This window comes from Aquila chrysaetos, chromosome 13 (genome assembly GCF_900496995.4).
Source record: "Aquila chrysaetos chrysaetos chromosome 13, bAquChr1.4, whole genome shotgun sequence".
NCBI lineage: Eukaryota > Metazoa > Chordata > Aves > Accipitriformes > Accipitridae > Aquila > Aquila chrysaetos.
The window spans coordinates 9593823-9615251 of NC_044016.1; the positions used below are offsets into that span (position 1 = coordinate 9593823).

Consider the following 21429-nt stretch of genomic DNA (forward strand, 5'->3'; position numbering starts at 1 on the left):
GTGAAAATCATTAGCTTAAAAAGATGCTATTTATGTCTCCTTTGAACTGAGTTTACGCAAACTCACTCGTTAGCCAGCAGTTCTAACTGGAGAGAATGGAGATAAAATTTTGGTAGTTTTTTTCCTTTTTGATCTGAACAATAGGATTTTCATTGCAAACCTTAAAAAAAGAAATAGCTTTGACATGCATTCTTTTTCATACACAGTTTATATTAGCTACCTCCCTTGTTTAGAAACCCATAGGCATTGATGTATGCTAAATATCATTTGTTCAACAAAAACTTAAAAATCAGAAATGTGGTTTCGTAGGTGTAAATCTGGAGTTTATCCGCTGTCTTTTGAGGTGCTACTGTGGATTCCCACTTTTGTAATGAGGATCAAAACTTGTTTGTTGACAGAGTAGTTTTCTGATTTGAGAATGCAGGTGAACATCGGTATGTTTTATTGACTCATTTTGTGTTCCATAGTGATTTTGACAGGTCATGCTGAAAGTAACACTTTGAGCTTTCCAAATTTTTATTTGTTCCATGTTGGCCATTTGAATTTTGTTATAAAACCCTACTTCTGTGATAATTTCTGCAAGCTTGTCTCTTTTGGAGGAAAGTATTGACTTTTCCCTATTTCTAGCAAACTCTTCATGGTTTTCTCTTTGTTTCCTCTATCATAATAATTTTTATTTTTTCTTGATGGTCGTTAAACCTATGTTTTCCTTTACACATGGAAGAGAATAAAAGTTTTGAGAAGAGGCATTTATAGTTTGATTAGTTTCTGCTTTCCTACTGTAACTGAAAGGAGGATTGCATCTTACATGAAGTATTTACTTGTACATGTAGTAGTAGCTAGAGTAGAATAGGCGCATTGTGAGCTATTATTTTTGAACACAGAGTGTCTGAAACAAGGTATTAAAAGCAATGAGTGTATAGATAATTAAGGAAAAACTATTCCTTTGATGCACGTATGCATCCTTCCATGTCAACTATAAGGGAAGTGTGTTCATACCTGGAGATAGTGATGTAGTCTAATGGAAAGAGCAAATGCCTGGGAGTCAGGGGGTGGGTTGCATTCTGGCTCTTTCCCAGTCTGCACACCTTGGTAAAATATTTTGAGATTTCTGGATGAAAAGTATTAAAAAAGAGCTAAGTATTATTTAAGCCTGCTTAGTTAGACAGTAGGCTTTGGTCTGTATTATTTTCTGGTTTGTGTGTTACATGAATAGAGTGTGAAACTGCTAGGAGAGCCTTTTGTTCTTGCACACCAGCTCTTTCCTTCATCCTCTTTTTTTCTGGCTTAATCACACGTTATTGGTTGGTAAAGCATACAGCAGCTACTGGTGCATAAATAGCAAACATATTGAACCATGAACAACAACTAGGTTTTTTGGACGCCTCTGGAAGAGCCCTGAGCCCCTCGGTGCGTTACTGTGGGAAGATGACAGGGACACCCTGTCCCATGATTGTCCATGTAGCTGGTACTTCTTCGGTGTCCTGCAATGTGCTCCCTATCCCGTTCTGCTAAAAGGTCACTCTGTCCTCTCAAAACAGTGACAAGAGACTAATGGGTAGCTTCAGAGCTCCATCGATGACAGATCTGTATTTATGGCTTTATTAGTACATGTGCCACTTACAAACATAACCTCTAGGGCAGGACTTCCAAACTGCCGCCATCACAGAAGGATCTTTCCTGCTGTGCAATGTAATGCCTTCAGCGGACCCCTCTTCTCTGCTGGACTATACGCAGAAGACCTGTATAGCAGTTCAAGCAGCACGTGCTGCCCAAATACTTGTTTTGCCCTTTCCTCTGAAAGAAGGGCAGCAGGCTGGATTTCTCCATATCAGTATGTAATAGCTCACTTAGTACAAGAAACATGCAATGTAGCTGGAGAACCTTGCTCTAAAAAAAGTCTGTAACTGCAAGTGAAGTTTTCTAAAAGCGGATCACTAATCTTGAAAAATTGTATGTATTGTGTTAAAGGAAGTCTCTGAGCTGCAAATAGATGGACGTTGAGAAGAGTAGTCTGGGGAATTGTCACTATATGCCTGCCCCATGACCTTCACTAAGCATCAGCTGTTTGCCACTGTCCCGAGCAAGCCTACAAGCATTAGTGGCCCTTTGGTTTAACCTCCTGTGGCCGTTCTCCTAGATACAGCAGAACATAGATGATGGTGAATACGTATGTGTGTTTATGCATGTGGATAGCTGAGTGGATGTTCACTGGGGAATATATAGCAGTGGGGACATTAACTACATCCCTTTATAATCCCTGTTCTGACAGTTCCTCATAGAATTAGGTTTTTTTCTGGCAGCGTATGAAAAAGTTGTTGACTACTTTGCGCTTGAGAGTCAAGCAAATTCAACAAGCCTATTCCTCTCTTGTTGCTCTTTGGGTGTCCTCTGTAGTGAGAACTTGAACTCCAGCGATTCTAGCCCTGTATTTGTAATTCAGCGTGTATGGTCACCAGAATGCCATGGGTTTTTTATTATTATTATTTTGTTTAATTTACTTCTTGGCTAGTCCACAGCTGTAAAAATAAGGCCAGGCTCTGACAGAAAGAGATGACCTAAAACTGATGTTAAATAAATAGTTCCCTATCACATCAGAAATGGAGACTGGACCCTTGCAGTTTTAATGTCTTACGGGGGGGGGGGGGGGGGTGTGGTGGTGACACTTTCCTTCGGTGTGGAATGTGAATGTTGCCTTTGTGAATGGCAGAACATGATGTTAGCCTGTGACACAGTGATTTCACCTGCTTGGTTTTAAGGGACTGTCCCGCCTCTGAAGCCTAGGAGCTTCTCCAAAATATTATTTAGTTAATTTGAAAACATAATTGTCTCCAAAATATCCTTGTCTAGAGTTTCTACAAAGTCTATAGAGGCTTGATGCATGATGGATTTTTTTTATCAAGCACCTGCTTTCTTTGCCTAGCTCAGTTATGCAGCAAGGTTGTTTTTACAGTACTAAGAAGTGAGCAATATATTCCATATGCCACCAAGCTTTGTAAAGAATCCTGCTGATGACAATTTCACAGCTGCTGAGAAATAGGCCAAGCCTTCCCTATAAAGTGACAGTAAGGAAAAGAATATCTATTCCATTGGGATTGGCCATGCGTCCTCCCCAACTTCTTCCCTCTTGAAGGAAAATGCTAGCACTTCCGAACTATGTAACAACAGATGGTGGCAGAAACCAATTTCCACTGCAAAGCCATTTGGTCAGGAAGTATCAAAAAAATGTTTTGGAATTGTGAAAATGAATTCTTGGCTGCAGGGCTACCAGCAGCCTACTAGGAATAAGACATGAAGCAACTGCTTACACAAACCCAAGAGCCTGCTTGGCCGTGAAAGGAATGGCTTTGGTCAAACATTTTAGAAATTAAAACCTTTACATATGTAGGGTCTGGACTTCAGAAGTGTTCTGTGTATTATGGGTGTTACAAGAATTAGGTTCTTAATTTCTGGGCACCAATTGCTTGACCAACTACCAAGAAAGCAGCCTTCAAAATATGCAGAATGACCTCCAGCTGAGACAAGCTTAATATAGCTCCTACTGGCCTAGTCAGGTGGAACCTTCCCTTTTGGCTCAGCCGATTTGCTGCCCACAGACCATGAAAGTCCCAGGGCTCTGGTAACATACAGGGGCACAAAATTAATGCAGAAGCAGCACAGGCCACTCTACTGATGGGTTATGTCTAGTAAGTTGTGTGCGTCCGTGAGTTGCTGGACACAGCAGGTTCCTTTGGTGATTTCTGTAGTTGACCAAATGCGCCTCTTCGGAGAGCACTTTGGGAAGTATAATGTGTTTCTTTTTAGAAGTGCACCATAGATGCCTGTCTGTGCCATAACTCTCCGAAATTAACAGCATGTTTTTCCCTCCAGCATTTCCGTTGCGTGTCTTAGTTGCTCATATAGCACTGTACGTTGAAAATGGTTTGAGACAACTTCCCATAGATGTAGGACATACTCGATACTTGCCAAGCCATCTTATTTTATCTATTCTGTTAGAAATGTATACCAAATTATACGGTAATGTCATGTCACCAGAAACACAGAGCAGATGGAAGTATCTTTCCACATATTGACTCATGTTACTCTGATGAAAAGAATTTGTTTCTCTCCTTCTGTCAAGCCTGCTAGCCTCTGGCAAAGGATGCAACCCTCAGCGAGGAGAACTTTACCAATAATGTTCAAGTGACCATCTGATTTAAATATACTATCATCGGGCGATAGAGCTAGCCTGCATCAACAACTCTTTGGAGTAGCCAGTCCTATTTGTTATATTTGTGTAAGGTAACTTAAACCAAGTAATTTTGTTCCATGTTGAGGAGACCTCAAGGAATTAACCCTTGAGGAAGTACATATTCAGCTTTTATAAGGAAACCTTCAAGGCCCCAGTATTGGGCCCTTTGGAGACTAATCCTAATAAAGCAAGTGCCAGGTCTCTGACCTGTACTTTTATATAGAAAAGTGACATCCCCCACAACACAAGTTGTAAGTGCTGTGTATTAGCTACCAAAAATACAGTTTGCAAACTGCCAGTGAAATTCTGACAAATAAAATAACTATAGATGTGCCGTAAGCAACTGAAAAGCAGATACCTCCCATATTTCTGTTTGTTGTGAGTGGTATTTGACTTGATGAGAGCGCAGTTCTCAGGTTGAAAACACGTGAAACTGAAGTCAAAAGGGAGTCAGTGTAATCATTAACTGACTCACCTTCTGGATGTGACAAGTAATGAACCAGTCTAAACTTGCCTGGAGCTTTCTTTGGGACAATACCCACAGGGGAAACCCTCTTACGCTCAAGTGAAGCGTTATCAAATGGGCCCTCTATTTTCCCCAAATGCCAGCTCTTTTCTGTCTTGTCTCTAACCACCTGAGGACATATAACTGCTGATCTCAGCATCCCAGCTAGCATTTGCATCTCGGGGCTTAAGTACACGATAGTAAAATCCCCAACACAGCCTTTTTTACAAAAATCGCGTACACTTTTTGTTTGTTTCCTTTTTCCTTACTAGCCTGCTCCCACAACCAGGGAAACGTTTTATCTGCCCGCGCTGGGATTTTCACGTTTGCAAACCTCTTTAACCAGCATTTGGCTCTTTCCACTTTCTTACTTTGATTTGGATGACTGCCTGAAGCACCTGCTAATGGCCTGAAGCGTTCAAGCCGAAATTTGCAGTTTGTGTACCACACGCACTCAGACTGTTCGTTACCTGCCTTCTGGAGCACCTGCTACACGGTTTGGGCTTGAGAGCCTGCTTTCTACCCGCTGACAGCAGCACTCCTCACAACACCGGCTCTCCTCAGCTTTGTCCTGCTCTCTCCGTAGCCCGTACTTCAGCTTTGCCTAGGCCTTCAAGGTAACATCGATGTTGTCCTGCTTGTTCTAATGCTTAAGTGAAGAACGGGGTTTCGCCCCGGCACGTAGGAACAAAGGTGATGCAAAGGGAAATCAGTCATTGTGGTCATCTTAAAAACCTTCACCGGGGCATTCACGAGCAGACCTTTTTAATTTTTTAAAAAACGTTTTAGAGGCAGACTGTGAACTGGCACAGCTTGCTGAAATCGGCCTGTAGATCAGTGGTGATCAGAAGCCAGATGGCAACTCGGTGTTCAGGAAACTTAGGAAACAGCATTGCCGCTTTACAGAGAAGGACCGAAAGAAACCTGAGACCCGAGGAACACTCCTCCCTTTCTCCTGCTCCTGCTGCCTTTTGAGGATCTTTTGTATGCTTTTCCATGTGGTTGCTCCTGATGCCTGAACATAGGGAAGGCTGTTAGAATTAGCTCTATAGGCTGCAGTTCATGCATTGCCCTGGCAAGGGGCAATCCTAATGGAGGCTTTCAGAGGTAACAACTTCCAACAGGAAATTTTATTTCCATTCTGCCTTGGGAAGCATTAGCTTTTCCCAGAGTCTTGGTCTGTGCCCAGGGTATAATTTACACGGACCTTCCCTTTCCAAAAAGGTGTTTGTTTTCTCTGTTAGAAGGATGCTGTTAACAGGTACAGAAGAAGCTTACATATTGGCTTCCTACCTGGGTATTTACACCTATGTTACCTGCGGGTCCCTTTACTGGCAGGATCATCCTCTTCCCCAATGAGCTATAATCCTTAATACAGCCACACTGTGCCCTCCACCCACCTTCCATGTTAGTGGTGTGTGGGGTTTCCCCCCATGTCATCGTTTAACCCCAGTCAGCAACTAAGTACCACACAGCCGCTCGCTCACTTCTCCCCCCCCGCAGTGGGATGGGGGAGAGAATCAGGGAAAAAAGCCTAAAACCCATGGGTTGAGATAAGAACAGTTTAATAGGACAGAAGGAAGAAACTAATAATGATAATTATAACAATACTAAAATGACAATAATAATAATAATAATAATAATAATAATAATAATAATAATAATAATAATAATAAAAGTATTGGAATATATAAAACAAGTGATGCACAGTGCTCACCACTCGCCAACCCATGCCCAGTTAGTTCCCGAGCAGCGATCCCTCCCAGGCCAACTCCCCCCAGTTTATATAGTGGGCATGATGTCTCATGGTATGGAATACCCCTTTGGCCAGTTTGGGTCAGCTGCCCTGGCTGTGTCCCCTCCCAACTTCTCGTGCCCCTCCAGCCTTCTTGCTGGCTGGGCATGAGAAGCTGAAAAGTCCTTGACTTAATCTAAACACTACTTAGCAACAAGTGAAAACATCAGTGTGTTATCAACATTCTTCTCATACTAAATCCAAAACATAGCACTATACCAGCTACTAGAAAGAAAATTAACTCTCTCCCAGTGGAAACCAGGACACCACAGGAATCGAAGCACCTCCCTACGTGCCCAGGCTGCAAACTGAGCCTTGTCCACACCAGTGACATCTGCTCCTGCAGAACTGGGCAGGGCAAGGGCTCATTTTTTCCTCTTCGCTTTCCTTTGGTTGCCTCAAAATAACCCTAATTAATTTTGTGGAGAGTTTAGTTTGCTCCCATGATGGGTTTGCTCTTTGTGCAGATCTCTTGCATGCTATATTTAGGTATGGTTTTTGGAACACCATGTGACCCGAATCAGATAACTTCTGAACTACTAATCATGTCTTTGACTCCCTCCGTGGCTTTGGGGCATTTTACGGTTGTTTTCTTACATACAGAATGAAAACAGATATACTCATCTGCCTTGTAAAAGTTGCTGCCAGGGTTAAGAAATACTTCAGACATTGGTTTAAGCTAAATTTCATTTTACTATTTCTACTTTATTGTCATAGTTTTATTGTTTCTTAGATGTTTAACTTCAGAAAATGATTCTTTACCATCTTAGTTTTTCTTAACGGATGACCCTGTTTCGCCATTTTAGAAGAAAGAAACAAGTTTCTTCTGTGTTTGTAGATGAAAATAGGGCAGAGAGGAAAAACCCAAATGCCCTCATTTCCTGCCCCGCACAAACTTTCTTCCTTTGTTTACTAGTTGGTCAATCCATGTAGATGCAAAGCCCAAAACGTTGACCTGAACTATTTCCCCTTGCACTAGCTACGTCCCTTTTCTTAACAGGGGAAGTTAGTTACCTGCTTCGTTTTTTCCTGATTCTTCAAGTTATGCAGCCTGACTTGTATCCTGTCATCATCCACTGCTCAAGGCCACTCAAGCCCTGGAGGAAGCCGAGCTCCCTTTGGCTCCGCATCCAGCACGGCTGGGGTTTGGAGCCTGTCATCCATTTCAAGGCATCATCTTTTTGTTGCTCATGTCCATAATTGCCCCTTTCTATGTCTTGGCTACTTCTTTAGGGAGCTGTAGTGCTGGCATTCCTTTTGGCTTCACCTTTTTTTTTGCCCTGACCCCTCAAGGCCTTTTGATAGGCAACTGGATCAAAAGGCCTTTTTGGCCTTCAGTAGTTGGAAAGGAGCTTGGTTTAACCAGGTAGGTAGTCAGATAAAGAATAGGAGAAATTATGGGAATAATTCTCATCCTTTAGGAAGTAGGGGACAGAGAGGAAGAGAATCCTTCCTCATTTCAAGTCAAATTTATTAAGGCTAATTATAAACAGTAGCTTTTTCCCTGTGTTGGGTTTTTTTTTTTTTTTTAAATTCCTTCAGAATTAAATCCTTTGCCCAAGTGCTTATTCCTTCCATCCTACAATAGCAGTAAAAAGCAAAATAATACATATAACAAAAATCAGCTTTGAGAAAAAGGCAGATAATGAAATATCTGCCAAAGACTCTGCAATATGTGTCTGTCAGAGAAAAAAAATATTCTTATATTTGAATCTCTGAAATGTAACTGCACCAGACTAGTTGGGGAAAATTTGTTTGAAGATGTATTACGTTCCACGATCAAATGGAAAAAATGGCACCTGTCATCATATTTAGAAAACAGCTGGGTAACATGGCCAAGTGCCATCGTCTCTTTTCACATGGCCTTTATGCTGAAACCATCCAAGCTCCATTCTCAGCAACTGGAGAAACCCTGTGCCTTTAAATGGTTACAGAAACATCTACTTAGGGGCCAGCTCTTATTGCAGCAAAGCCTGCTTCTGATGCTTCTAATTAGCAGTTAATGGATTATACTTTACTTTTATAACCAACCCAGCAGGCACTCTTCTATAGTATTTTTCAGCTATTTTCGGTAGAAGATATATGCAATTGCGCTGCTCTTCATGCTTTCATTTTCAGCATGCAGAAAATATTAGAAATAAATCACTATCTGAAATTATTTTAGCACTCAAATGCTTAAGTCTGATTAAGCATTTCCTAAATGCATTTTCTTTCATCTGATATCTTAGAAAAACTGTAATGGGTTAATTGCCCTATCTATTCCAGACTTTGATGCAGAATTGCCTAAATACATACATATTGTTAATTAAAATATTTATATACCCAGTGAAAAGCCTGCTTTTTTAAAATTTGCAAACACAGCTCCAATATGTATTCATTTAGGAAAAAGTGTTTTTCCAGCTGAACACAGTACAGGTACACACAGAAGCTTAGATGCTTCAGAAGTTAGATGGGCTTGTAGAAACTAATGATTTTTATACTTACTTTGAATTAAAATAGCAATGAGATTAGTGGCATTAAAGACTTGCAATGGTATATGTGTGTGTGCGCATATGTATGTGTATACACAATATATATATAGTATATATGTGTCAGAGTGTGTATACAAACCTGTGCATGTGCACAGATATCTATATTGACTAAAGAAATACATTTACATAGGTTTTAATTGGAAGATTATACTATTCCCCCCTCAGGGAATTAATTTGGGTGCCAGTTTCTAGCAGGAAACCTAGCTCACTGAGACTGCCTTTGAAGCTGCTCTTCACTGAGGCCACGCTTCCAGTAGGACAAGGTCTAACGCTGGTTAGACTGGAACGGGAGGGGGAGCTCTCACTGCACTAGCCAGGAAAGGGGAGGACAAGGTACCCAAGCCAAGGAAAAGAGGGGGAGCGACCACCAACCAGCTGCAGGTGAGGTGTGCCCTCCCTCTGCTCCCATTTACTGTGGTCCCTTCTCCAAAGTGGAGAACTGGGCTTCTCCAGCCCTTACTCACGTCAGTAACACACACACGAAGGCTTTGGCTCAGTTGGTAAGCAATTCCAGGTTATATCCATGGCTTGCAGCAAAGGAAGTGCCACTTGCAAGGCTCCCGGTTTGTAAACACATTTGTATTCTCATCCTCATGCAGCACCCTGCTTGCTAGCTACAAGATAGGCACTAAACTGGTGCGGTTGTGTTTGTTGAAGGCAGTGAGTTCCAAAATGCTGCCCAGAAAAAATGTGGAAACTGCTATTATTTTTACACAGCGAATACAAAAGAAAAAGAAAAGGAAGGGAAGAAAAAGGAGGGGTTGGCTAGTGGTTGTTATGTGAAATAGCTCCCTCAGCGTGACGGGACAAGGGCAACTTACTTTCTGTCCTGGTTTTTGAGGAGGATGGGTTTGGGCTTTTCCTCTGTCATATAACATCCCAGTGGAGGAGAAGGAGGCCAGCTGTGCAGGGGCCGAAGAGCTGTTGCTCCCCTGCACCTCACAGCCCCTGCCTGTGCTGCAGGTGGGGAGTAGAGGAATGTCTGCTGGGCAGGGCCAGTCCCACCTTGTTCCTGGAGCAGGTCCTCACTGCTTAATCCATTTCCCCTTCCAGCTTTTTCAGGACAGTGCAGCAAGAGACTACCCCTCGCTTGAAGCGAGGCCGTAGTCAAGCCTCTCTGAAATTATTTAACGTTTGCTTACTTGTAGTCAGCCGAAGCTATTCTGACATGCTCAAATGTGCCGTTATGTTTCCCTTAAGAAATAATGTGAAGATCAAGGGATTCCAGTGTTAACCTTTTTTTACCCTAAAAAGAGTGCCATCTCCCCTTGAGTCTGGTAAAAGCTCTGCTGTCTCACAAAGCTTCTGCAGAGGTAAAGTCCATCTTTTTGCCTGCACTGTCTTATCACGGTGCATTGTAAATGCACTTTGGGGTGTACAAGGACTGCAGGATTAGCCTCCCTCTAACCTCTGTCTGATGTGTCAGTCAAAGTATGTGGCTCCTCAGAGCTACGTTTCTGACCTCCACACCAGGGTGGCGAAGGCAAGACTGAGACACCACCCGTTCAGTGGCAGCATCCCGAGATCTGCATCAGCCAGAGCTCTGGGATGATTTTGCCTCCCCAGTTTCATCCCTCAGCAGTTTGTGCCGGGGCAGGGTAAGCCGGGCTTTGCAGTAGGTGAGGTCGTCAGGGAGAACTTCATCCAGAAGAGTGAGGCTCCTTCAAGCAGAGTTTGGTTTGAGTTCTCAGAAGGTCAGCGTGGGAAGTTCCCCGTAAAAGCTGAACTTTGATGTTGGCAGCTAAGACAGATTCAGAAGTTTTGGGAACATTTTTTTTTTCCTTCTTCTTAATTATATGAAATGCAGGAGACCTGTGAATAGGGTATTTTTAGATTGCACATTCAAATATACAGTGTCATAGTATGACAGCAAATTAAAATTCTTATCAAATCCTTTTTTTTTTTTTTTTTAAAGAAATGTACTGTAACTCATAGTGGAAAGTTTGATGAAGAGCAGTATGCTGCTCTGCACCGAAATTCTGCTCTTGCAACTAAATTAAACATCACTGGTTGCTCTCATTTAGATGAACCCTTTTGGAAGTTCTTTTTTTAAAGCTAGCAGATTGGACTTCTAATTTTAACTCTTATGGTTTATAATTAGAAACATTTTCAAACTTGTTTACAAACACCTGCACTTGACAGCCTGTGTCTGCAATTTTAGAAGGACTCACTTGTCACTTCCAATGGGGGTTGAGAGGGCATCTGAGTTCTTTGTGTTTGTACAGTTAGTTTCAGGACACTGGAACAAAAGTGCATTTTTTAAAATAAGCTTACAAATATGTGATGTTTTGTGAGGGGGTTGCATGCACCTAATCAGCAAATAGGTCTTATTGACTAGTGGTGGAGTATTTCAAAGTCAGGAGGATTGTGATTTAGTGGTCATTTGGAACAAGACTCAAACTGGCACCCAAAGGAGAAATTCCAGGAACTAATTTTAGCAGTTTGGTCTCGCAATTGGAGAATACGGTTTACAGGTTTTCTGTATTTATCTCTTCTTCAAACATACTACTTTCTTGCCAGCTGTCCTTCAGAAGTTATTCAGAAGTTTAAAATGACTTTTGAATAAATCATTGAGGTTTTTTGTCATACGAAGTTAGAAGTAAGTTGCTGAACGTACAATGAAGCAACAGAGCATGGTTCCCCTCGAGCTTGAGTGGGACATGTGTGTTACACAAGTCTGTATGCAGCATGTTTGCAATAGGGTGAATATCATACTCTGTTACTCATTGGTCAAGTATATAATCACGTTAGAGGTAATCAAAATACTTTATTAAAAAAGAATCCTTTGGCTCCTTGATATGCTCTTTACACCTGATTTTTAGCTTCATCACATAGGTTAACAATGTTGCTTATCAATTTCTAGTGTAATAGGAAAGATTATGCTCGCTAAAAATTGATGCTGTGTGGGAGGGTGGCAGGAAGAACCCTCCAAATATGCTTCAAGGGTACGGCTGAACCAGAGGTAGTCAAAGCAGACTTAAGCAGCAGTGGCATAAGGTGTCCTATTGATTGCTTTATGCTCTTGTTGTTACTAATTAGTATGAAAAATTCCACTTAATTAGACTGGCCTGTTTGGGTGTTGTGTCCTCTACTGGGAACTATGGTCAACCTTAGAGAAACTCTAATAGAGGATAAGGAAGCCATGGAGCAAAATGGTTTTTATTTTCTGCTGTTTGTTGTCCAAAAAAGCTCAGACCTGGATCCAGATGAGGAATCCATGTTAATGTCAAAGGATCATGTCCTCAGAGGTGCTCACTCTCTATCAATTTCACTGAGAGTTGATATAAGCAGAATTAGGCACCTAAATACCTTTGTGTATGCATGTTCTTTGAAGTTAAACCTCTAGTCCGCAGCCTATATCTTGTGCTTGACCCCTCTACGGAGCACGCAGCGTATACTCACTGGGAGGCTCTTCCACAGCTATTGCTTATAAGTAAACAAACAGATAATTCAATAAACCTTTTGGAGTACAACGTACAGGTCTGAAGAATTAGTTTTCTCCATCTGTAAAACAGCTGTGTCTCGTAGCTGTGTTTCTGAATTCCTTTAAGGCAATATGATTTTAACAAGCATTCACTTTCTATTGCAAACAGGCATTTTTTTAATTTTACTTTTTAAACAAGTAGGCTAGCCAAAATTATGATGTTACTTAGATGGTCCACAGCACAATTTCTTAGCAAGTACAGCTGCAATTAATAAACTGTGCTGTAACCATATTAGGCTGTTACCGTCTTTGAAAATAGCTTCAAACAGAGGTTACAAGCTCCAGCATTGTCAGGGTCCCAGCTGATCAGAGTTAGAAATACCTGACACTTTAGAAATTGCTCATGATTCAAATATGAGCATAGAAATTAGACTCAAGTGGAATTTAATACCGCTTCTCACTTAACTGGAAACTTCTGTTTTATTGTGAATTCTATCTGGAGATAGCACTTTCCCAACTGATGTATTGAGGGAAATGTTGCTTCATACCAGTGTTTTCAGTTTTCCTCTATTTCTGTTTGCTTGTGTCAGCTCAGTGCCCACTTTCCTAAGTGTTAATATGTAGAAAGGTTTCCAAAAGGTTAGAGGAGGCTCAAAAGCAAGAACTATGCAAGTGTAGAAAGATCCACCTATCCAGCAATGCCTCGGAGACATGCAAAAACCTCTTTGATGTCAGAAGTCTTAACTGACCATGAAGTTAGTGACAAGCTTTCTCAGATGTACGTGATAAGAAAGGAAGACATCTGTGGAATATTTGTAGAGTTATCTAACCTGCATAAGCCTGACCGGTTCTTTGGTGTGAATCTTTGGGTGAAGTGGAGTGTATGGTGTATGCGTGAAGGGATCCATTCTCAGGATAATCTGCCTGGCTCCTATAGTGAAACAGCATGGAAAAGTCTCTGCTTTGGTGCATTTAAAGGGATATTGTCTTCCTCAGAAAGTGGTAATTAAGATAAATGGAGGAGTTGTGGAAAGAAGGAAAAAGGGCTTCAGAGTTCTGCTTTGGTTCTTCTCACAATAACTCTCTCTTCAGGTAAAATTGTTACTTCTCGCAAAGAACTCCATGGTATGATTGAATAGTTTGAGCCACAGCATGCACATACACCAGCGTGGTTTAAGAACTGAATTCATATCCAGGTAGCTGGGCATATGGAGGTATATCATATACCGTGAGAGAGGAAACTCTGGGAGGCAACATCTGGTTGTGTTTAGAAATCAACCATGGTTGTAAGGTGACTGCTTGTATATTGCCAAAGGATGTTAATGTAGGTTCCCAACCCATGAAGTCCCAGCGTCAAAGATATGGCTGCATCCGCAGGGCTGGCACACATTGCAGATCCCTGAAATGCAGCTCCTTTGCCCACTTCTCCCGTGGTACATAGCTATAAACCAGTTTTTAAAAGTCCGTAAACAGGTGTAAAACATGCATTTTCCATAGAAGTAATGAAGGTAAGACGACTGTGACTATTACTATGGCCTATTGCAAATTATCTGTAGCTTAAATTTTTGCAGTTTCTTATTACTGGTGCATATGCTTTATATGAGCAGCTGTTTGATATTTCTGCAGTAATCCCGTGCCATGAAACTATGTATTTCTCCTTCTTATAGAAACTGTTACATGCCAGTTGCACCCCAGCTGAAGGGACCTAGAGCAAATGTGCATGAAGTGAAACTGCTTCAGGATAACATGCATTGGTTTAGGGGACAGTTAATGATAAATTTATTTTTGTGACCTGTCTGCCAAGTATTTGTACACTAATTAGGTCCTATTTTGAGGGCAGAGCATGTGAGCTTGTAAGAAACCCCTTGTACAGAATGGGAAGGGCAAGGGGATTTTTGTCCCTAGTGAGTGCAATAACCATCTTCTTTACGTAGCATCACTTAAATGTGTGCATTATTTCTAAGTAGCATATGAATCCCTTGACTCGTATGGAGGCACTTCGTAAATTGGCTCACGGGAGTAGCTGTAACCAGCTAAGGTGCTCAAGTGTAGAGCTCTGGGGAAGAAACTGAACTGACTCAAAGCACAGTCATAGTTTTAACTTTATATAACGTCTTTCGCAATATAGTAGAAAATTACCTTTATGACTAGTGGGAGGACCTGTTGTATAAGTAATCCAGCCATGCCGCTGGTTAGTATCTCGCTTTTCACTTGAACCTCTCTGCGATGCAGGTCTTGGAGGAGTGAGTGCCTGGTGCAGTCTCTGCCTGGCTCCTTGGTAAGTCATTCTAGTCTATCTTTCTGTACAGTCACTTTCCAAACTGCTGAGCAAAAATAAGGAAATTTTTCATAGAGTGCTTTAAAAGAGAGCTGCTAATCAATTTTTCTTATTATTTTATGCCCTATGATTTTTACACCACCCCCACCAGCTGGTTAATCATGCAAAAGCTGAACACTTCATTAGCCAGAACATGTTTGCCCATGGGCATTTCTGTAGTAAATTAGTTCTTTCTATTTATACAGGTAAGTCATGGCCAAAAGTCTTTAAGGTGCCAAAGGTAAGGGTTCGAATTAATTCTTTTTCTGAGTTTTCAAGAGAACTAGGTTTAACTTCACATGCTGTTGAGTTGAAATTACTTTTGTATTAAGATAGCGTGGCTAAAAGAGCATTCTCAGGTTGTTCTGAAATGCATTGCATCTTTCTGGATCTCAAATTTGGCCTCTGTAGTACAGCTTGCCTTAAACCCCCCCGCCCAAACCACATGCGTGCACCCACCTGTATATGTATGTATACACAGTATCTACATGCAGAGACTCTCCTCCTTTGAGTGGCATGTGGCATATTGACCAGTGTTTTTCCTTTCTTACTCTATGCCTTTTAAACTATTAATTGAAAATATGTGGTTTGTAGATGCTTTTTTCCCTCAAATCAAATGGTGCCCTCTGAAAGCCTAGTTTAGCTCGACAATGAATTTAGCTTTCAGGCTTTGGCCATTGCAATATTGTTTGAATGCCACCATTTCCTGCAATCAATGTAATTTTATATCTACTTGGAATAGAAAGTCAAGATGGTGATTGCCTTAATTTAACTCAGTGTTGTATTCATTAAGGAGCTGATCCCGAATTCCTTTCAGATCAAAGTCTGTCTTGATTTCAGTGGAATCTTTCGGCGCACAAGGTGTGCGGTAGCCTTCTAAAATGTTGTCATTGTGACTGGTGAATAAAAACTAAATGTGTTGCTAAATTTAGGCTGTTGCTCATGTCAGCTTCCTTTTCTAAATGACGGTAAGTGCATTCCATAAATAGTATGCCTCTTATGTTGTCATATCTCTTTGGCTTGCTTTGCAGTATTTTACAGGATATTTGCAAATGAATTTTGTGTTCAGTAGGCAGGGGATGAAAATAACACTACTCATTGGGACTCCATTAACCCGCAGCTAATGAGGAACCATTTCAAAGGCTGGATGAGTGTAATTCAGATTAGCCTGCGTGTCAGGCTGCTCTGCTCCCGCTCAGGCTCGCGCCGTGCCACGCTCTCGCTGCAGTCTGGAGGGACAGGGCCTGGTGCGGCACAGCTGGCACTCCAGCACGGACTTTTGTCGGTTAAGTTTTCTGTGCTTCTGTTCCCCTTTTGGAAGGTAGGAGAGAAGAGCGAGAGAGTGTGTGTGTGTGCATGCACGCGCGTAGATAGGTGACAGTGATCTTGACCTCCATAGTCAAGCGTTTTCAGATGTAATGAAATACTCTACAAAACACTATACTTGTGCTCGCTGGTTGATAGCATTGTTACTTGTAGAAAAGGGTACTACATGATGACAGTAAAGGTGGTCCAGACTGGCCCTTAATTAATTTTATTTTCAAAATCTATATTAGTGACTGTCATGAGGGCACCTGGGCACTTTACATCAATAAAATAATCAATTTAAAAAATGTGTAGACCAGAACTCTGTGTTCACTAACAAAACTCCTGTTCCCCGTTACGGCTAAAGGTCAGTCCAAGGCTGGCCAAGCAAGCAGGACTCGCATTTCTGCGCCCCGGCGCTTGCCAGACACGGCTCTGGCGGAACACCACCGGCAGCAGCTTCCAGATGCCTGTGGTCCCTGCGGAGAACGTCTTGCTGCTGGCCGATGACTTGTTAACCCCCTGCAAGTCTCAAATTGGTTTCAGGACCGATGGAAAAGGAAGAGAAAGACTAGTTCAGAGGCCAGTCCTGATTAAAAACGTCACTTTGCCAGTTATGAGCAGCCTACTGAAGTGCAGGAAACAGGGACTTGGTGGAGCTGTGATGCTGGAGTAGAAAGAGAAAGAGACCTCCTTCTGAAGAGCAGGCTAGAGGTCTCTTAGCTGAAGAAACTTTATTGATGATAAATGTTACATTATGCAAGCGTAGCAAATTCTCTAGGAATATAATGCTTCCCAGTTTTTCTTAACATGTGTTAATATTTTATGATACCTGTGCATTAAGGGCCCGTTCCTACAATGTTTAAGTGAGTTTGGGCTGCTAAATTGCCTTTATGGACTTTTAAAAAAACACTACTGGTCACTATGGATTAGCTAAATTCCCAATCTTGCTTAACACAATGATGATGTAAAATCAGCTTGTTTCTGTTTTACACGCATTAAGTGAGCATATGTAATTAAATTAAAAGTTGTTGCAAAGCTGCATTTTATTTATTTGTATTAGTACATTTGGGGCAATAATCCCACTTTAATACATACCTAATTGTGCAAACAACACTGAAACTAGGAGTTCCTGGACACCGATGTAATTTTTTAAATGTGAAATGGTAATATATTTTGATGTCTTAAAATCCAATTGAACTCAAGCTGAGCTTAAAAATCCATGATCTGATTCAGGAGAATTCAGTCCCATCTGGCTGGTGGGTAGCAGGTGTACAGTGTGTGTGTGTAAGGGAGGGAGATGATTGCAGGGAGTGAAACATTCTTGTAAAGCTTTAATTCCAGTTTAATGCTGTGGTCTGAGGCTCTCTGCAGTTTAAGTTCTTGCGTAATTACCAACATCTATTGTTGGTTTCCGTTTCTAGACAACGTAGCGGTGATGGTGAATGGCAGAAGCAAGTAAGTGTACAGCATTATGGAGAAATATGCTTTCTAATTCTTAAAGTTTTGATTTGGTTTCTGATCACACCCAAGACTCTTCATATGGGAGAGGGCATTTTTACAAATTGATACATACGTGATCATTGAAGACCGAATGAGAAAGGTTTCATTGCGGCATTCGGTGTCAAGGTCTTCTTGAGAGTTGTTGCATGTTCCCACAGCAACATAGCAAAGGTTTGTTTCATCTATTTATTTTTTGTAAGAGCAAAGAAAATGTATTATGCGATTTCTGTTTTCAGCAGATAATAGACATGTTCTACATTTTTGTATTACTGTGATTATAATGAAGGAGGTTTTTTTAATCTTTAAAAGTATTTTAACAATCTATTGGATACTTCAAGCAACTCTACTGGTCCCACTTTATACCTTGTAACCTTCAGAAACTTGTCCCAGCCATTCTTCTTTTCCTCTTTCTCCTTCCCTTTCTCCATCTTTTGATCAGATACTGCCAGTTACCCTCTGCCTCTGCCTGGGACCTTTTTACTTAGGAAGTTTGAGAACGTGCTCTTCCTTGGCTTCTGGCATTAGCTATCAAGTCAGCTCCCTTTTACACTCCTATCGACTCTCCCTCTTCCAACTTTTAAATATTTCCTGTTCCTTTTATTTGTCTTCACTGCTATATAACTTTGTGCTGGAAAGTCTTTCAGCACATGTGGGTTTTATGGGAGTTGGCATGCAAAGCACTACTTACTTAACAAAATAATTAAGCAAACAGTCATACTTCTTTTCTAGTTTTTAAGTTCATACTACTATAGTAAATGACACTTTGCTACTGTATTTCATGGGGTTTTTTCATGGTGAACTGACTTAATTTCTAATGTAGAGTGGAGCTGGTGCTGAGTTGCCAAGGGAAGTCCATCTGGTTTGACAGACAAAATGATGACTGTTTCTCCGGACATCCCTGTAAAGATCTCCCTTTTATTTGTTTGCTTTATGAAGTTACATGGAAGAGGTCACCCACTTTGACAGAGCAAATTCTTTTTTTCTAGCAATAGGGCTTTGCATGAAAACATTTTTTATTAAGCAAGTCATCCATACTGCACCGTAGGCTGTTTGAGTGTAACAGTATGTTACAGTCTGCAAAGTTAATGCAGTTAATATTCAACTGAACTTTTGGGGGGTTGCTAATCCCTTAGGCGGGCTTAGCAGAAAGGGCAAACATATTTATAGCACTTTGAATCAGACTGCAGTCAACGAGTAAGAGTATGTGTTATACCATGCAAATGTTATACAATTTCAGGAAAGCTCAGTGCATAATCATCTTTTAATAGTACTTAAGTTGGTGAAACATCTCATCTGTAAGCAACAGAGTTGTTGGTTCAGTGGACAACAGGTCTGTTAAATTGAGACTCTGTAAAAGGTCTTGAGATTCCTGTTCTGGTGATAAATTCTGCAAGTTCTGAACAGATTTATGGGCTGTTTAATTAGGAGCTAACTGTATTCTTTAAGCTCTGTCATTTGTATTATTCCCTAATAGGATTTCGTTGGACTTTGTCACATATCTGACTATGACTGAGTGTGTGCAGGGTTGTCAATAGCCTATTCCATATAGACCACAGTCTCTTACTGTCTTTGTAGAAGTAAGAAGATCATTCCTGAATGATCCTTCCTCCCATTGAATGGAAGTGTGACGCTGCGTAGAGTTTGCTTTGGTTAGAGCTGTGGGTGCACTGGGCAAAAGAAACGAGAGTTAAGTCATGAGCTGCGGGAAAGTTCATAGAGAAGCTGAAGTGCTCAGACTGAGAATGTCCAACGATGAGGGTCACGTTCTATGAGACAGAAACTCTCCCTAGTTATGTCACAGACAAAATTTGCATTGAGTGTAAGGTTTTGTGGAAAAGCACATGAAGGCCCTATAATGCTACCAACCCATTAGGAGCCAGAGAAAAGGAAATTATGATCTTGGATTTTCCACAGAATTTGATGGTGTAGAATTTTTAGTCTGGTAAATAAGAGGTCTATCAACTGGTAGTCAACAAAAAGTCATTTGTAGTTTTTTTCAGAGAGAGAGATTAATATGACTGCTAACAGCTGTAGTCGGTATGGTAGGTTTTTAAGGTGAAATTCTGATGCCATGCAAACGTAGAATACAGGCCTGGCAAAGTGGCCGTTTTATTCTAATTAAGATGTTTTATATATTTTACATTTTGGCTACTTCTTTCATTTTTTCTAGATTTTAAATGGTGGAATGAGTGACTACAACATGGAACTTGACCTTGAAGAGGGCTCAGGTGCCTGAATTTATGCATGTACTCATGTAATTTGTTGATTTGCCACTGTACCTGCACACACTCCTTTCCTTTTCTTTTTGCTCTTTCTAAACCATGTTGGCCATTCGTAGTCCTTCTTCGGGAAAAAAAGTCCCACAAAATAATTAATGTGTCAGAATTGTTAGGAAAAATGGAACTATTTTGATAAGGATTTTCAAATCTTTTTACTTGTTATATTTTCAGTTCCACACTAAATTGAAATTATGTATTGGAGTTGTTTATATCTGAAGTACCAGAAAATAGCTAGTTTATTATATGCAAAATTTCAAATTCCAGAATGTATTAAAACACTAGCTCAAAGGTAAAAAGCCTTTCCAAGGAAGGAAGGAAATTAGAAGGGAATTTGGGCTAATCAGGTTAAGACACATTAGGTCTGTAAGGGGTGCACAGGGATGATGTAGCTGACACTGATGTGAGTTCATTTGATTCCTCAGCCTGAATGTCCCTAGCTCGTAGCTGGATCACATAGCTTCCGTCCAAATCCTAAGCAAGATTCAACTTACGCTTCTACATCTGTAGTGAGACTCCATAACATTTCTGTCATGTTGTTAAATAGTAAATACAGACATCCATAGTAAACACCTAACTTCACAGAGTATGCTGGTGAACGTGTGCTGGGTCTTAGCTACACATCCTGCAGCCATCTTGGGGCTTAGAAATAAATGAAATGATCTGCAGTTTTATTGGGAAAACAAAGAGTTAACACTCCAGCGATGTTAACTGTGATAAAAGGTATGTGTGTGTGTGTTACTGTGCTGTACTCTATACATTTATGAGCTCTTTTTATAGTAGCATTCCCAGCAGCATTCCCAGGAGCAGTCCAGGTCCAATCAGGACTGGTATGCCATTGTGCGAGGTGTTGTTCTAATTCATGTGTAAATGTGGAGTGGTTGCTGCCCTGAGGATATTACAGTGAAATTACAAACAGGATAAAAAATAGTAGGAGGTGTGGAGGAGAAGGAGGGCAGCTGCAGCGAGGTGCACTTGTCTCATCGGGGTTGCGATACCAAATGATGTACCTGATACCAAATGATGGGCGTTTCATTTATTTATAAGTCTGCTGCCTTCAAAACAATTAGCCTTATTGTCTTTTGTTTGTGTCTTAGTTATTTAAACAGAAATGCAGAAAGTATGAAATGAATCGCTCCTGAGATCCTTCTAGCCTCCTGTTCTGTCTCTAGCAATGACCAACCCCAGGCGCCTCAAGGAAAGCTCTAAGAGCCTCACAATGGGCAGACATGGGATAATCTCTCTACACATTCTCATCCTAATCTTTCATTATTAGGGATTAATTTAAGCTTTGAAGCAGGAGGTTTAAAAAAAATATATTTGTTGTTCCCCCTCCTCCACCATCAACCTTGTTTAAAGTATGAAATATCCTCCCAAGCCTGTGATCTGGGCTGTTCCTGGGGTAATCCTACCTGCTCCTTGGTGTGCTGACCAAATTTGCAGCTTGGGAACCACCGTGGTGGTTTTGCTTCCTCTGATGCCAGAAAGCACTGGTACATCCTTTTCCGCAGGGAGGTGGGCAAAGGCAGAAGCACGCTGAGC

General features: G+C 41.1%; 1 protein-coding gene across 11 annotated transcripts in view; it reads left to right on the plus strand.

Annotated features, from left to right (window-relative positions):
* The window catches only part of ESRRG (estrogen related receptor gamma), a 406932-nt gene that overhangs the window by 39580 nt on the left and 345923 nt on the right, over nt 1–21429 (plus strand). For 3 of the 11 annotated variants that reach the window (XM_030034642.2, XM_041128260.1, XM_030034648.2), the window contains exon 2: nt 14719–14764. The exons of 7 other annotated variants lie outside the window; for them this stretch is intronic. In XM_030034642.2, the coding sequence (XP_029890502.1) occupies nt 14719–14764 (46 nt within the window). Of the gene's footprint in view, nt 1–14718; nt 14765–15009; nt 15045–21429 lie in introns of those variants that run through there. One more of the 11 variants, XM_030034641.2, reaches the window with a different exon arrangement.